This window comes from Tachypleus tridentatus, chromosome 2, assembly GCF_004210375.1.
Source record: "Tachypleus tridentatus isolate NWPU-2018 chromosome 2, ASM421037v1, whole genome shotgun sequence".
Classification (NCBI taxonomy): domain Eukaryota; kingdom Metazoa; phylum Arthropoda; class Merostomata; order Xiphosura; family Limulidae; genus Tachypleus; species Tachypleus tridentatus.
This window is the reverse complement of record NC_134826.1, coordinates 92,817,232-92,835,814: the sequence shown is the minus strand read 5'-3', so window position 1 is coordinate 92,835,814 and position 18,583 is coordinate 92,817,232. Positions and strand designations below refer to the sequence as shown.

At 35.7% G+C, this 18,583-nt stretch overlaps 1 protein-coding gene and 1 long non-coding RNA gene across 4 annotated transcripts in view; one reads left to right on the top strand and one right to left on the bottom strand.

The window, feature by feature from the left end:
• The window catches only part of LOC143244554 (uncharacterized), a 43,618-nt gene extending 37,808 nt beyond the window's left edge, over positions 1-5,810 (top strand). The window contains exon 7 of the long non-coding RNA XR_013025194.1: positions 5,262-5,810. This is a non-coding gene — a long non-coding RNA (uncharacterized LOC143244554). The remainder of the gene's footprint in view (positions 1-5,261) is intronic.
• LOC143244553 (uracil-DNA glycosylase-like) overlaps positions 1-18,583 on the bottom strand; it is a 32,194-nt gene extending 13,611 nt beyond the window's left edge. The window contains exons 1-3 of one of the 3 annotated variants that reach the window (XM_076489468.1): positions 18,424-18,583; positions 6,996-7,220; positions 699-794 (exon numbers count right to left, since the gene is read on the bottom strand). In XM_076489468.1, coding sequence (XP_076345583.1) covers positions 699-794; positions 6,996-7,220; positions 18,424-18,492 — 390 coding nt within the window. In that variant the 5' untranslated portion in view covers positions 18,493-18,583. The remainder of the gene's footprint in view (positions 1-698; positions 795-6,995; positions 7,221-18,423) is intronic. The other 2 variants (XM_076489469.1, XM_076489470.1) reach the window with 2 other exon arrangements.

The following is an 18,583-nucleotide window of genomic DNA, read 5'->3' as shown; positions in this document are numbered from 1 at the left end:
ATACTTGTCACATCCCCCTGATGACAAAGAAGCACCCAATGCAACTGTGGTGGCCTGTCTAGAATGAACACAATCTAGAGGTTCAATGCTACAATGTGGAACTCTGTGTAATTAATGTTGTGGAAAATAAAAACCACAAACTCTACACAGGCAAAATTATATGAAAGTGAAAAAACAAACAAACCATAACAGTGAGCTTTATAGACATTTCAACTGAACATTTATGGTGGGAAATCACCTGTGAGTGATTAACATACACATTTTAATGTATCAATACCAAATCAAGAAATGACCAATGAACAATCAATACAGAGAAAGCCAGCTGTGTTAGGAGGCAGTGACACTCCTATAGGTAGAGAGTTGTCATGTCACAAGCTCATTTCAATGCAGCAATGTCATACAAGATTTTGAACCTCAAGACTAGTAGCAAGCAAAAGAATGTGGGATAGCACTAAATCAGGAAAGCTACCTAAATATGAGCTGAGATTGCATATTGTATTGGAAGTCCTGGTAAAAGATTTCTTTCAGTTTTCTAAGAGATGCTGAAGTAGTTCTTTCAGAAGATTAGAGAACTACTCCAATTACCTCATCAAATACATTTAAAACTGTTAATTTTCTGTAATTAAAATTATCAGAACATAACATGTTCACATGATTTTAGTTTGATTGATTACAGCAAAGAAATAAATTACATATACCTCATCAATTTCACACATCTTAGTCCATAAATAAACCTGATCCTCTGGTGGATAAATGGTGTACTTCTTTCGTTCATTCTCCAGGAATTTACTCAACTGGCAAAAATATAGTTAAGATTTTAACAAATCATACCTTCAAAAAAATATGTATCTTTTGTGTTGAACTATATAATAACTTAGAAAATTATCTTGTTTACGTAAATGTTGTCATAAACACAAAATGTTCAAAAATATAAAAATCAGATATACAACAAATGTTCACTAAACTATTGACAAATAAAATGTTGATCTAGAATAAGGATGTAATGCACTTCAAGACTACTGGAAACATATCAATAACATTTTACTAAATTGAAATTACATTTCCAATTATAATACTTACCTCTATTCATACATACCACACTCAATTACCTTTGGCTATATTTATCTTCTGGTACTCTCCACCTATGTCAATGCACCCTCTTATCCCAGTACTGTATACAAGCAGCACATTCAGGTAATGTTATTACTTATTGAAACTGACTCTTCCAATTTCTAACACAGTGGCTCTTAGTGGGGAGGAAGAGTATGAAAGGAAGTATTACTGGAAATACAGTTTTAAGTTTGGAAGATGTTAACTTTCAATACATACCTCCACTCTCACTTATCTAGGTAGAATTTCACACTGAGAAGACAGAAGGGGCCAGTGATGGCATTATCCATACAGAATACAGAAAGCATCTGCACAAATCACAGGTGTGTCAACCTAAGATTAGCACCCTAGTGAGGGGGGCTGCACTACATCTAGAATGGGTATGTTCTTCACGCTGAACTTAACTCCTGTATTGTTGGCAGAAATATACGAGTGGTCCTCGCTATAGCGCAGCCTCAACCAGATATCTAAGGTTCCATTTCTTGTGTTAAAATTATGGGGTCTTGGTCTTTGTATCTCATGTTGGTGGCTAGGGCAACTGGACTGCAGCAATATTAGATTGTTATGATAAAAAACAAGCCAAATAAAAACAACAGTTTCATTGGACTGGATTCCAACCTACAGTCATAGATTAATGTGTTCCAAGCTACCAGAATCATGAAAATAAAGTAAGCAACAACGAAGTGTACAAACTTTTTCTTCCACCCAGAGATGCCTGAAAGGAAACATCCCAGGCTCATTATCACAGAATTGTGTATGCCTTACTCAATCAAAGGAAACAGAACTTATGCAGTCTAGAATTATGAACATTCATTCTCACTTCTCAATGTTGTGTGCAAGGTAAATTCTCTTGCTCTTGGAATTATGAGAAGAATGTAGAACAACTGTGCTCGACCATGGACTAAGGATAGGATCATTCTGCTTTCAGAATTACACAGAGACAGCAGACCCTCTTCCATCAACAATAAATTGAATCCATATCAATTAAGAAGATGGGCCATGCACACCCTAACCAGACAGTGGAGCATCAAATCTGAAAAGGTATTATAAGCTACCTTACAGACCGGTGCCACTCCTACCAACATTTGACATAAACATCCAAGGACCCAGGTAGAATGGCCTTCAACTTTGCCCTCTTTTTTCTCCAAGAGTGGAAGAATTCACTCTAACACTCCCAAGAAAAAAGCCTCTGTCCATCACCCCAGTAACTGGAAACTGGTTATGGTAAGAACTCCCTAGCTCTGCTAGACAAATCTCAGTGGTAATGTGCATTGAGAAATCCTGAAGAATAGTGCTCTGGAAACAGTGGAATAGGTAAACTACGTTTCCTAAATTTTTAAAAGCAGACCAAGCCCAATTTACTGATGATTAACAGGGATGAGCAAAATCCCCTTATGCTTTCTTTGCTCATGATAATCCAGCACAAAATACTAATACCACCTGATCAGCTCCTAAGTGGCCTGATGGAACACTTCATTTCTACAAAGCATGTTGCAACTTGTATAAAGTATATTTAAACAGCAGCTGCTAGTTGAGAAGTGGTCTGGTAAAAGCACAAATGCTTGAGCAACACTTGTCACAGACTGTGACCCTGAAAGGTAGCAATGAAAATATCCACCCTTCTGTATAATCTAGCAGAAATGGTTAAGATAGCACAGTGACATCCCTCATACAAACAAACTGCCAGTTGATGTAAATAATATGAGTTAAAGAGTACTGGGGGAGGTCCAAGTACCAATCCACACAATGACCTCCAGGAAGCTGTTGATATATAAATTTGACAAATCTGAATAGATACGACTCACAAAAGGTTCCTCTCTTTCAAAAAAAGCCCAGAATAAAAAGTCATGTCATTGTCTAGTATCTCTGCAGGTAACCAAACCTTCAAGATCTGCACTGAACATGACCGTGATAGAAATATGATCAGACTTAGGAGTGAGACATAGTAATATGAACTGGTGAAAAAAAACAATAAAGAGAAAGCAGTCTGTGGAGAAAAAGCATGAATCATTCCAACAGATATCTGGAAGTCAACAGCCACAAAAAAATAAACCATCAGGTAAAAAAAAGATATATAGTAAAAAAAATCAGATCACAAACACATGTTCAGATACAGCCTGTAATGTAACATTAATATACCTGTTATGTAACAAGTCATTTGAGATCAAAGACCCAAAGCTACTTGAGGGATCTGGAGAGCACTGAGGACTTCAAAAATATGATAATCAATAAGGCTGAATTAAATGGAAAGCTGTGGAAGACCCAAAAACATTTTTGTCAGAGAGTTAGCTCAAAAATGAGTTACAACTGGCACTTCTGCTCAAAATGGGTTCAACATCTTTTTTAACATACAACTCATTTCTGTTCATAAATATTTCTTTCGGACTAAGTAAAAACTGATACAGATGCATGTCAACCTTAGAAATGAAACCCCAATGCCATGCAAAAGACAACACAATCTCACTGCCTAAAGTCTGAACATCTAAATAGCTTAGTATACCATATCAGATTATGGATGCCTCCACAAAGATAACCTAAGAAGAAATGGAAAAGGTGGACACTCCAAAAGGTACTGCAGAAGCAGAAACCAGGGTGTAGCAGCCAAACTGGTGCTATCAACAAAACCTGAGAATGGGTTCAAAATCATAATCAGAGCCTTGGGTAACATGTTAAATGGAGAGAAAGTTCAGAGTTGTAATCCTGTTATGATGGAATGCATCTATTGCCAAAACTCAATTACGAGTTACTGGAGACCAAATAGCCAGTGATAGGGTAATCTAACAACAGCCCAGTCACCTATCAGTTATAAAATCCAATACATCTATTCAGTTTGGAGAATATGTCTGGACTGAGACAATTGGTCCATTCCCACAGGCATCACCTGTGTAACATGTCGAGCTACTAGAGTGATATGAATAGTTCCAAGAATATAGGTCTAAAATTCAAAAAAGAAGCCCGGGATCAAGTGCCTCCTCGATAAGAAACAAGATGCCAGAGGAAAATTGTCATACTGAAAACTGATGATTTTACTGAACTACTATTTTATGAATGTACATCAATTAATTTGGCACCAAATTGTAGTTCATAATTAAAACTGTAGTACTACACATTAGTTAATTTCTTAATTTAAAAGTAAATCCTGAATATTAATTTTTATGTGTTGAATAAAGCACTGATTCGCATTTGAAGTTTGTGATGTCCAAATATAAAGTCTACAGTTTCTTAAAAATTATGAATTCAAATTGCCACTACTGACAAGCCAGAATATCAAATAAGATCCTCCTGTCTCTTCTACTTGTTGAGAAATCAATCATGCACTGAATTTAACATGCTGACCACAATCACCTCTTCCCATTTTTGGAAATGCCCCCTTATACACCATTACTTCTGTCTATCACACATGAAAAACCAACTGAAAGCTCAGAATGTTTCCCTAATGGCTTTCTCATTTTCAAGTGTTATAACAACACATCATTCTTTTGATGTAAATCTTCAAACTGGTAATTAGTCTTCAGCCTGCTCAAATTTTCATACTCTTTAGATCCAAATACATGACAAATTATAGTGGAATTCTATGGTATTGATAAAATAATTCATAATTTTTTTGGTTATTTCAAATATATGTAAATATATATAAAACCTAAAAAAATTATTTCATTTCACATTCTCCACATACTAAATTTATGAAATTTAGCAACTTATGACAAGCATCAAAGGAGTACAAAGGTCGTAACTAGAAGAGACAGTTATTTACTTCTTTATTTACTGCTCTATGTTTTAAGAAAAATGTATTTAAAACTTATTTGTAAATAGTAAAAATGCAAATGGATATACAATGTGTTAAAACTAAAATGTGACTGTATTGTACAAAATATTAGTGCACTAAAATACAGCCAAGACAGATCAATTTGTAAAGGTCAGTTTTATATTCTTGGATATAGTAACATAAGTGCATGTGCACTGCTGCACTGTAACTTCTACTATGTTAGGCAGCACTGACTGAAAGGTCAATATAATAAAAATAAAAGATATGTATAAATATAAAATGTTATGAAATTTAAATTATTTAGACTAAAAATTTTTGTTTTCATGTCATAACTTGTATCATTCTAGAAAAAGAAATTATATTTATTTCCTAACCTTTTTAACAGACCTTGAAGGTATACAACTATTAGTGATACTGCTCGGTGACTTGACCCAGTAGCACAACCCTTAGATAAGAACAGGATCTTTTCTTGGTGCCCAGGTACTAAGAAGCTGATATCATAAGTCAGCACCATAAAAAGGGGGTGGAATTATGACCCTGTGTAAGAGCCAAGGAAATTCATGTCTCCAAATGACAACAGGAAGGAATGAAAACACCAAAAAGTGAACCAATGTGCACATGAACAAGGAATTCAGCTCATCAACAATGAAACTGGGGATACTGCGATTTGTCCAACAAAGCAGAGGGAAAGGAAAAGGTTGTTAGATTTCAGAGTTGCAAATCTATAGATTAACCCAGTTCCACACCAACCCTACCTCACAACCTTGAAATTCAAGAAGCAGATGTATTACTTGAGAGTTGGAAAGAGCTTCCATCTGGAAGTGGTAGGCTAAGTTCCAAATGTGTCGAATAAGGCATAACTGTCCCATTATATAACTGAGAAGGAAAACCTTTCAACATGAGCCATAATATTCACGGATAGGTAGAAAACTAAAAACTCACTTTCAGGTGCAGGCTCAAAAGTAGCTGGGAAAATGTTCAAACCAACAAGAAAATATAAATCCAAGATAGCTTATCCCAAAGTATCCTACTTTTTTATTTTTATATGTCATTTAAAGACTGTTGATTATCATTAATTGAAACACCATTATGGGAGGTAAATTTGCTTTGTTAAGTAAATCAATATTGAGCTATCCACTGAGTTCAACCAAGGGAATTGAAACCAAAACCTCAAGATGACTACCACATATATGAACATACATCTCTATCTCACAACAAATAAAGACTGCTTACAGTCTCAATCGACAGTGACTCTCTCTCTCACACACACATACACACATCCTCAATTATTGTGAAATGCTACATATTGAAGATGGAATAGGATACCTGATTTGCTTCTGTGCCAGAAATAAAAATCCTAGAATACAATTTTATACTATAAACTGGGTTGCCAATTGGAGATTTTTTAATGAATTTATTTATTTAGTTTATGTATTTTTTTGTTTATTTAAAATCAACTACATTACACAGTTAATGTTTCAAAGACCTACAAACAATCGTAATATTGGGAAACCCATTAGTGATGTTTTATTGAGAAATAGTAATAACATTACCTGAATGTGGTACTAATACAATATCATGACAGGTAGAGAGTATCATGAGATAAATTTTACTAAAGGCAATTAAGTGGAGTATAAAAGATTGGAGCAAGCAAGAAAAAATCAAATCAATGCTTAGATGGACACAGGAAGAAACACGGTCAACTAATAGTTATAAGTGGGAACAGAGGTAGTTATGTTTTGAAATACCAGAGTTAGGCAGGTATCAGAAATGAAATTAGATGAATGATGGTTTTTTAACCCTGACATATCATGATGAATGCAATAATTTGGTATAATAATAATTCTCCATTAGCAGATACCTAGTATTGTACCCATGGTACATTTTCACAAGACTTAGTTTCAGCTGTGCTTTCAACTTGTCTATTATCCATTGAATAGCTGTGATACTGAGTTCTTTGTTCAGCTTCATGTTGAAATATCTCAATTAAAACATTCACAACTTTCTAAGGAATAAATCTTAATCGCTAGAACTGTATGAATATATCTAAATTCATTTCATACACATATGGGACTATATTATAAAATTAACCTCTACAAGAAAATACTGATATATGTACCACCTTCTGAAAATATTCCTCAGTAAATTCTGTTTCCAGTGCTTTGTACCAAGATAATCCAATTGATGACCATAATGCTGATGTTTTCTTGGCTTGCAACTTTACTTTAGCTTGCAACTTGTTCTTTTCCAGTTGTTTCAATTGTGCTGAAGAGAGCTGTTTGGCAGAACTCTGAACTTCTTCAGCACTAAAGGCAGTTCTAAGTCTCTTTTCTACATGGACAACCTAAACAAAGATGAAATTAACCAAAACATTTACCAAAATCACCAATGAAAATTGCAAAATTGTTTAATTTCAAGTGCCATTTTTTTGTTTAACTTTTAAACTAAAACATTTTAAGATATGTTTTGACTCTACATTCTTGCATATATGTATTATATGTTATTTTACACATTTTTTTGTAGTGGTGCATTTGTATGAAGGCATCAAAATATTTAGAAAACCTTTTAAAATTTTGTGAAAATAATTTAAAGCAAGTTTTTTTGCAGGTTGATTACAGTACATTAAAATTTTATATCATCAAAATTGATAATAAATACTGATTAATTATTCTTTTGAAAATTAAATGTTTTATAAAAATTAATTATACTGTACTAACAATATATATATAATGTTAATCCTATTTCCAGCATTTCATGAAAACTTTGTTTTGTATACTTGATATCTCCTACAAATGATCCTGATTACAATATTGACTTGTGTATATTGTATGTTGAAATCTGCTTCCTTATTCACCTTGAAACAAAGGACTAAGTTAAAAATGGAAAGGAGACCAAATCTATGACAAAATAGAAAATTTTTAGACAATCATTAACCAAAATTCAATGCTGCACAACCAAGTTATCAAAGTATAGACTTTAATATAGAATATAAGATGTGTTCTGGTTTTTCAATGTGATTGAAAATGTAGGACCAATATAGCTGTGAAGATACACTTTCTACGTCTTAACCTCCTTTCACAAAGACCCATATTAAAGAGGCTTAAAAAAGATTAAGGAGTACCACCTAGTTATGCTACAACCATTAAGTATATACTGGCTTTTATTTTTTACATAACAATTTTAAATATATGCCAATATTAATAAAGAAAAAAAGAATACTACCTTACAAGTACCTAAATTCTCTCTAATTTTATACTTTTGTCTGTTACCAGATAAAAAGATTATAAATATATATTACTTTCATACTTTAGAACCATAAAGTATATGTTAGTTAGAAAAAGGACCATGAAGATTACATTTAATTTTCAGATACCAATATACATCAACATTAAGAAAATAAGACTACTACTTCATAAGTGTTCTTTCTAGTTACACTAAAATCTTAAAGTAATTATTGGTTGTTAGTGCTGCTTTTCAAATATAATACCAGATGAATATTGGTGTATAATAAAAACTAATATAAAATATACATCAGTTTTAAATATATATAAATATTAACCCCTCAGCAGCAGAACACTCTATGTGGTGTAATTGTAACTGACAAGCAATTGAGAAACACACCATATGGTACACTTTAATTTCTCTTTAGTAACACCTAAGAGGTTAAGTACTTATTTCTTCCTTACTGTATACTTATGTTTTCTGTTACATGACAAGAGTACAAATGAAATCTAAAAAGATGTGATAATTATTTTTAGTGTTTAACTATTTCTATAAATTCTGATATTTCTATCCATCAGAGTATATACCGGTTTTCACAATGTGCTGCATTTATGAATCAAAAAAAATTTTTGTTATGCAAGAACCATAAAGTATAATTGTTTTCCATACATATATACTAATATTAATAACAAAAAACAAAATACTACCTCAAAAGTGAGTAAGCTCTCTATTATCTTACTTTTACATGCTGCCAGATGATGATATTACTGTTTAACATCTGAGAACTGGTAATTATTGCCAACCCTACATTTTTATTCAAATTACAACAATTATTTTAGTGTAAGTATTTTTTCTATATTATCTGACATTTCTAACTGTCAATCAAAGAGAATATATATTAATTTTCAGAGATTAAGTAAATTAAACTTAACATTTGACACAAGTTAGTAAAAACAACACAAAGAACAAAAATTAAAACTATAAATCTATTGTCTTAATAAGGCTTACCACCTACATCTTAATTTCCATGGACTAAGTACCATTACACACAAAAAAAAACCTAGCACATATGTTACTGATAAATGCAGTGTCAAAACTAACTTTCTTACACTCAAAACATATTTCTGATATATACTTACTTCCACTAACATAACAGCTCTATATACATTACAAGCCTTAATGCTCCTACCTACCTTCAGATTTTTACAAGTGATATAGCTGTACTGTAACATGCAAATAAGCATGTAACAACCCTCCACCAATAGAAGTGTAACACATCCTCCTGGTATAGCTGGGTCCCTCTATACTGTGAAGCCCTATTTGCACTTCAATGATTAGGAAAAAATAGAAGCTATGAGAGTGGGAAGAAATCACCAATATAAGAAATACATTTTCAAAATAGGATTATTATGACTTCCAATATGAAGCCTCACCCCTGCTCACTGAACTTGTGGAAGGATCAGTGCAAAGTTATCTAAATGAGCACTTTTTGTAAAATGTTCAAAGAAAGCCTATGGAGTATGACATTTCTCTATTGAGGGACACAACTATGAAAGACCACACTAAATTTGTATCAGGTGTACTTTTTGCCTGTTGTAAGGATAGTGTCACTAAATCAGGCAGAAAACGAGCATATTTTCAACATTCAATTGGATGTGCCAAATGGCACAGAATGGCTAGGGTGCATCAGACTGTAACTGGTGGGTCATCTCCAGTCTAAACCCAAATGACATTTGGAATCTTCCAGTCCATGGTAGAAGGATCCAAACTGTTTCTTCCCTAGGCTTAGAAATCCAAAGAGAAAACAACTTCCATTCCAACCACACAAACAGGACATGGGTGCAGACTCACTACACAACCAACACAAAGCCACCAAAGAACCCAACATCAAGGCAACAGCAGGAAAGGAGAATGCAACATGAAGGTTGAATCAAATCTACAACCTAGAAGCACTGAGAATTTATAATCAAGTATCTATTACGATGTGAGGGCTCCCTACCATGCATATTTGTGAAAAACTTGTACTGGCTGGTCCAGCTCTAATCTGATGCCAAAGCACTTGAGAACTGACATTCAAACATTGACAGAACTAGGGATCCAATCAAGAAGGGTAAAAATGCATTTAATTGATCATTACCAGTCCAGACCAGTCAAGGTAGCAAAACAGTTCCCACTGCCTACAGTAACAGAATTCCACCATCCTACTATCAACTGAATAGGACTGAGCACACTCAGGAGGATACCTCCAAGGTCCATCACCCCCCAACAGTAAGGAGCTGGTAAGTGGTAAGGACTCCCACATTCCACTTGAAGAAAGGGGGGAAACAGTGGGGAGTAGAGTACAACACCACAGAAAGTGCAATTTTTAAAAGCAAACAAGTCCCAATTTATGCAACCAGGATTGTAGAAATGGGCAACTATCAACAATGCTTTACTCATGATAGACCAGGACTTGGTACTGTCTGGATGGACATATTTAAAACATAAAAGACTGCAAAGAAACCTCTAGCACAGTGGTTTTTAACCTGAGTTAAATCGAGTCAGTCTCACGGGTTCAGCGGAGGTCAAGACACACACACTGTGTGTGTGCCCATTCCATTCAACCCACTCGTATGATTTGTGATGTCATGCTCCACTTTGCCATCATTGGCTACAGCTGGTCACATCACATCACTTGGCCTTAATATCTGTGCTGCAGGGAACTTCGTGCACTTAGCAGTCGACCTGTGACTGTAGTAATCGGGCATCATTTGTGATTTTTTCCTAATCTTTCAATTCATTTATACTAACTGTGTCGAGCAAAAAACAGAAAGTGGTCGGACAAATACGTACAATATGAATTCACGTGTATAACGGAATATGATTTGCAATGCCAAGTTGAGCAATTCTAGTCTAGCACTGGCAAAACTAAGAGAACACTCCCTAAAGCAGCATGGAGATGGGAAACACAAGAACACAACACTAACTGAATTCAAGATAAAGAGAGCCAGGTTTGATGAAAAGACTACTTTACCTGTTCTCGGCTTTGTACCCATCGACAAACCAATCCTCACAGCATCGTACAAAGTTGCGTACTTGATTGCAAAGCAGGGCAAACCACATGCCATTGGTGAAGCACTTGTAAAACCAGCTGCATTGAAGATGGCAAATATCATGCTGGGAAAAGCTGCTGAAAATAAGTTATCACAAATTTCTCTTTCAAATGACACCATCAGCAGCAAAATATATGACATGAGCAATGACATCTTGGCTCAAGTAGTTGCAGATCTGATTTCAAGCCCAGCACAATTCAGCCTTCAACTCGACGAGACCACCGATGTTTCCAATCTGACTTAGATCTGGCTTGTTGTATTCGTGCGCTATGTGAAGGATGAGATAAAAGAAGATTTTTTATTTTGTAAGCCTCTTACAACAACAACTAAGGCAGCCGACATGAAGAAACTTGTCGATGACTTCTTCAGAGACAATGATATTTCGTGGGATATGGTTTCTGCAGTTTGTTCGGACGGAGCTCCAGTCATGCTGGGACAAAACTCTAGTTCTGGTGCGCTGGTGAAAGCCGATGCACCACACATCATTGTAACACACTGTGTTCTGCACGGGCATGCGTTGGCAACAAAAACCTTGCCTTCAAAACTGGCAGAAGTATTAAAAATTGTAGTGGAATGTGTGAACTTTGTGCGAAATAGTGCCCTGAAGCACCACATCTTCAAAGAGCTGTGTAATGAAATGGGCTCTGAATTCGAGGTACTTCTGTACCATTCTAACAGCATCTCAAAGTGTACATCATCAGGTTCAGCCAATATACTGCCAGACCGATGAACAGTCAGCTTGAATTCCATCAGTGCTAAGGGGTGATTACAGTCATATAGACAATCAGCCCATGTGGAAAGAGGCAAACGCTCTGCTCAAGTCTTGATGACTGAGAAGGTGGAAGATGAAGCAGAAGTGCTAGATATCTAGCAAAAGCTTTTGCCAAAAGTATCAGTAATGCTCTGGACATCAGCAACTTCCTGAGAGCAAGACTGAGAGGGAAAGGTGCTGAATCGTGTTTTTGCCATGTGTGTGGAATTAGCCTTGTTTTTGCGAGAGCACCAACATTGTCATGCAGATTGCTTTGAAAAATTTGAGTTCATTCACATTTTGGCGTACAATGCTCTCAATCAACAGATGCAGGGCAGTGGAGTCAACATCAAAGTGGAAGAAAACTTGAAGGCTTTTCAAGACAAGCTACTGTTATGGAAACAACGAACAGAGAATGATAACTTTGCAAACTTTCCCCTGCTGGACAACTGTGTAAGTAAAATTGAAGATGTTTCTGAAATCGGAGACATTTCTGTACCTGGGGAACTGAAGCAAGCAATTGCCATGCACTCTCGCAAAGTCTCTCGACGAATACTTCCCCACCAGAAAGTCATATCCAGCATGAGTGAGACAGCCTTTCACATTTAGTGTTGTGACAGGAGATGTCAATGATGAATACCTCGATGAAATCATTGAACTTCAGCAGAGCCAGGTTCAACAGCAACTTTTCAGAACAACGTGTCACCAAATCGTGGCATACCCTCTTATTGCAAAGAAAGCCCTTGAGATACTCGTACTGTTTGTTACAACATATCTTTGCGAGCAATCCTTTTCGAGGATGGTAGATATAAAAACGAAGAAAAGGAACAGACTTTGTTGCGAAAATGATATGAGAGTGACGCTTGCCAAGGTGAAGCTGCACATTTCCAAACTTGTCTCTGAAAGACAACAGCAAAAGTCACATTGATTTGCAGTAAATATTCATTAAGTTATGTTTTTGGTTTTGTGTGAAATTCATGTTTTGTTTCTTTTTAACACAGTGATATTATGTGCGACTAATGCATGGTTCATTTTGTGCACTGACAGAATATCTACTTATGTTTTGAATTTGAAAAAATCATATTTTACATTTCTAATTACGAAGGGTTCAGTGAATGCAAGTACGAAACGTCCGGGGTTCAGTACCTCCAACAAGGTTAAGAACCATTGCTCTAGCAATTTTGTGGAATATTCCATCTCAACAGTGAGAATTATAAACCTTAATTACAAGACTTACAGTATGAATTTATGGATCAGTATATCTGGACAGACATTACTTGCTACAGAGTGAAAACCAATGAAAACAAGGAAAAGTAAGCCAACTAAATCAGATGGAAAAGTAGATGCACAAGGGTGATGGGAAATTTTCCATAGAAGGAAACCATGTGGACAATATCATTGGTTGTTTGGAGTTTTATGGCACAAAGCAACTAGGTTATATGCACCAAACAAGTTAAAAAATTAAAGGTAAAATTACTAAAATTTGTAAAAAGGAATGATATTAAAACAAGACAAGGTCCATTTTTTTAAAATTAAACTTAAATGGCATTAAAAAATTAAAACCAGTGTTGAGAGTCTTAATGATGGCAGGACAGTAAAATGTGGACTATTGTGACCTGAGTTTCATACAGACCACACAATTATGCATCAGTCCCAAATAAAAGAAAAATCAGTTCAAAAACTGTAACTAATGTACAGTCTAGTTAGGACAACAACTTCTTTCCAACACTTATGAAAGCAAGATGGCTAAAGGCGAATAGGGAGCTTTATTTGTAAAAGCTTGTTTTCATGTTGCTCACTCCAAGTCAAATGCCAACTGGCACAGTGCTGAGCCTTGAATACAGGACCATAGTCCATGTATGGAACAGGCACAGTAGTGACAGTGCCAGATCAGACAGATATAGTTGCGGTGTTGGTGAGCCAGTTCCCTCAAATACCAAGATGGCCTGGTATTCAGAAAAACTGGAGAGAAGTAGACAGCACCATTTTAAACATGTTTTGTCCCAAGGTTTATCCATAACATTAGATAATATCATTGGTGGTGATTAAACAGTCTACCTAACAAATGTTTTTCAATTTTCAAAGAACATTAATCTTTTTAATGCTATTTACATTTTTAATTTAATTTAATTTCAAATTACACTTTTTTAATGTGATTCCTTTTCAAGAATTAATGTACAATTAGTTCAATTTGAAATCAGTAAATGTCTGCAATGTCAAATAACTCGACACCAGGACTGGAAAGGCCAGTAAAAGGAAGTTGTCCAGTGATAGCATTAATCTTTATACACAAAGGAGTGAAACTCAAAACACAGTCCTGAGGGACTCCAAGTTCCTGTACAAAAGAACAGGAAGTGTCAAACCCACAAAAACTTGGATAGCCTGCCCATTAAAACATTTTTAATAAAAATAGCCAAATGGCCATGCAACCCATATAAGTGGTGGTCTACAAAATACCATACCTCCATATAGTATCATAAGCCTTCTCAAGGTCAATGAATACTGACACGAGATATTGTCGTTTGAGAAAGTCTTCTCTGGTTGACATTTCAAGTCGAATCAGGTGGTCCACGATGGAACACTGTCTTCGGAACTCACACTGGGTGCACGAGAGGAGGTTGTTTGATTCAAGAAATCAAAGAAGACAAGAATTAACCATCCTCTCTATGGTCTTACAGAAACATATTGTCAAAACAGTTGGAGAGTGACTTTTAGGAATCTTGGAATCCTTTCCAGGCATAGAGAAAAGTAGGATAATAACCTGGCACCATGCATCAGGAAAACATTCTCTTGCCAGATTTGCTTAAAATGCAACCAGAAGAAAGCAAGAGAAGTAGGAGAGAGATGGCACAGCATCTCAAAGTATACATCATCAGGTTCAGCCAATATACTGCCAGACCGATGAACAGTCAGCTTAAATTCCATCAGTGCTAAGGGGTGATTATAGTCATATAAACAATCAGCCCATGTGGAAAGAGGCGAACGCTCTGCTCAAGTCTTGATGACTGAGAAGGTGGAAGATGAAGCAGAAGTGCTAGATATCCAGCAAAAGCTTTTACCAAAAATATCAGTAATGCTCTGGACATCAGCAACTTCCTGAGAGCAAGACTGAAAGAGGGAAAGAATCACATTGCCCACTGATCTTCCAAATCTTGTCCTATATAACTTTGGAATTGGTGGTAGAAGATGTGCTGGTTGTGAATTTAATCCAAGACTCCTTCTGGCCTTGATAACTTACCTGCAGAGAATGTGCATGAAAAGTGATGCAGTCTGAAATTGTGGGATACCTAAAAAAGGTATACCAGGCCTGTTTTTGAGCCTACCGTACCATGTGGCAGGCACCATTACACCAAGGACAAGGATACCATGGAAAACATGTTGAAGTTTCAGAAATACATTCAGCAACTACCTAGACAATACCATCATTCACTGCTGCCATGCAGTTGTCAACTGATGGCAGCAGGACCAAATTCTGTGAGAGCAGTGAAAGAAGGCCAATTTCCTTGGTCCACCTTCTACCAGGGCCAGTCTCTCTCAAAATGACAGGAAAATGATTAATGTGCTGTGGATTACTGTCAATCCTCCATGAAAAGTGAAAGAATAGTGAAAAGGAGCAGACAGAGATCAGTAGCAGAAAAGATTGACTAAATGCATGAAAATAAGTATAACAACCAGTATTGAAGAGAGAAAGATTATGACCTGAGAGCATATGTTCTAAGGAGCAACCCCTTCCATCAATATCAGCACCTTCCCAGAGAGGTTTATGTCCATTAAAGTTCCCCAGAATTATAAAGGGAGACAGTAACTGTTAAATGAAAGCATCAAGGTCTCATTGATCATAGGTATTTCCAGAAGACAGGTAGAAAGAGCAAAAAGTGATGGTATGAGGCAAGGAAACACAGATGGCTATGGCCTTCAAGAGTTTGTGGACTTCCAAGTTATATGAATGGTTCCAACTTAGGTAACTCTGTGGGCTCTGCCATGGTTTGTTGTGGTTTGGTGGTTGCTTGCAGAATCCCCTCTACAGCTTCTGCTTTCACTGCTGAACTGTACACCATTTCTCTTGCCCTGGATCATATTAAAGCTAAGCAGTACTCCAACTGCACTACTTATACTGACTCGCTTAGTTCTCTACTGGCCCTGAAATCACTTCACGTTCTCGCTGATATTCAAAACCAACTGGTCCATTTCTCATTAACATCTACTTCTATCTAGTTTTTCTGGATACCAGGCCATGTTAGTATTCGCGGGAACGAGCTTGGAGACACGACAGCTAAATCTATCTGCTCTGGCACTATCACCACTGTGCCTATTCCATACATGGACTATGGTCCTGTATTCAAGGCTCGGCTCCATGCCAGCTGGCAGTCATCTTGGAGTGAGCAACGCGACAACAAGTTTTTCCAAATAAAACCGTATATTGGACTTTGACTGTTTAGCTTCTGTAAGGTTTGGAAGGAGGAAGTTGTTCTAACTAGACTACGCATTGGTCAGTTTTTTAACTCATCGTTTTCTTTTATCTGGAACTGATATACCAGTATATAGTCTGTATAACACTCAGGTCACAATAAGCCACATTTTGCTTTCTTGCTATTGTTATGACTCTCAACGATGGCACCATTTTAAACATGTTCTATCCCAAGGTTTGTCCATAACATTAGACTGTTTTATTGGAGATGGTGACACTGTCCACCTTTGTAATGTTTTTAGCTTTTTAAAGACCATTAATCTTTTTAATGCTATTTTAGTTTTTAATTTATACAATAGACATTTTTTAATGAGATTCCCTTTTAAAATCAAAGTCCATCTAGTTCAATTTGAAATTAGAAAATGGCTGTAACATTAAATAACTGGAAAGGCCAACTTCAGGTGACTAACGCTGCTGTGTGAACTACCCATTAGTTATCCTGGCGAGTTATTGTTAAAATTTTGCTGCAAGTGTTTTAAAACTTTTATTACTCAACTCTTTGAAAATGGCCATAACGTCAAATAAACCGGAACCAGGACTGGAAAGGCCAACTTCAGGTGACTGATGGTGGTTTTTATACTTCTGTTAGTCTTCCTGGTGAGTTATGATAATTACAATTATGTTACAGAAAGTCCTTTACAACTTCTATTACTGTAGTTTCTCTTTTAACATTGCAGACTGGGTGTCAACATTGGTTTTTATGCTATTTATGTTTTTGTTTTTTTTAAACTTTGTTTTGTTTTACCTTAATTTCCTTTCATGAATTTTACTAAATTTAACTTTTTGCCAGATGTTTGGCACACATAGCCTAGCTGCTTTGTGCTGTAAAACACTAAATCAACTAACCAACTGTCAAGGTTTTTGTTCTAATGTAGTAGACATCAAAGCATTGATTGATTCTTACCATCTTGTGTCTTTCCTTACAGGAAACACTTCTGAAACCTGTCAGTACAGTTGCCTTTTGGAAGTTTTCTTTGCACAGAAGTGGCAGGTTGTTTTATGTAGGAGGCATGGAGGAGTGACACTGCTGGTTGATCAGCATGCACTCACCTTGTTTTTGCCAGTCCACTGTGCCTACTCCATACATGGACTATGGTCCTGTATTCAAGGCTCGGCTCCATGCCAGCTGGCAGTCATCTTGGAGGGAGCAACAACGCGACAACAAGTTTTTCCAAATAAAACTGTATATTGGACTTTGGCAAAAACTAGTAATAAAATGTGGCATTCTAGTTAATACCAAATTTATTCAAAAACCAGGCACAAAACTGAGGTCTATACTATGTAAAAACTACACTGACAAACATCACACCAACATTATTTATAAAATACAATGTGATAACTGCCACGACTTCTATATTGGAGAAACAAGCAGAAAAATGGAAATCAGATTCAAAGAACATAAAAAGTCACCTTCACACGTTTTCGAACACTGCAAGTCAAATAAACACAACATAACCACAGAAAACACTCAAATACTAAATAAAGAAACAAACATAAACAAATGCAAAATTAAAGAAGCCTTACTTGTATAACAACTTAAACCTAAAATAAACCAATACAAAGGAACACCTTTATATCTATCTTAAAAAATAATATAAATAATAATAATAAAATAAATAATATAAAATTATATATTCAAACATGTGGTCAGCTTTCAAGAGTTACCACTCTTTCTTTGTGAACCTGACGATGACCGAAGGTCGAAACGTTGTTCGCTCCTTTACGTAAAACATTGTTCAACCCAAACAAGCCGTTTCTACATATATTTCTTTACAAGTGGGTTTTCTCGATATCACTGATTGTTAAAACTATTGTACGTCAAAGTAAATGGCATATGTAAATAAAACTACGATTAGAACTAAAAAGACCGTGGTTCGAACTAAGCCTAATACTAAACTCATAGACAACAAAGTTTATTTTCTTTGTCAAAAGACAATACTTTTGTCTGCTGCTGATGTTAAATTACTTTAAGAACCACAAAAAAAATCTCTAAAAACATTGAAACTGAACTAACTTCAATGGTACTTTTTCTCTTGTTATTTTCCGGCTTAAAATATAATAATATTTTTCGTTGACCAATCATTCTTGTTCGCTCACACACATAAACTAAAAAATAACATAAACGATGATATCAATCCAATTCTAAGAACACTATCCTCAAGTAGCGCCAAAAC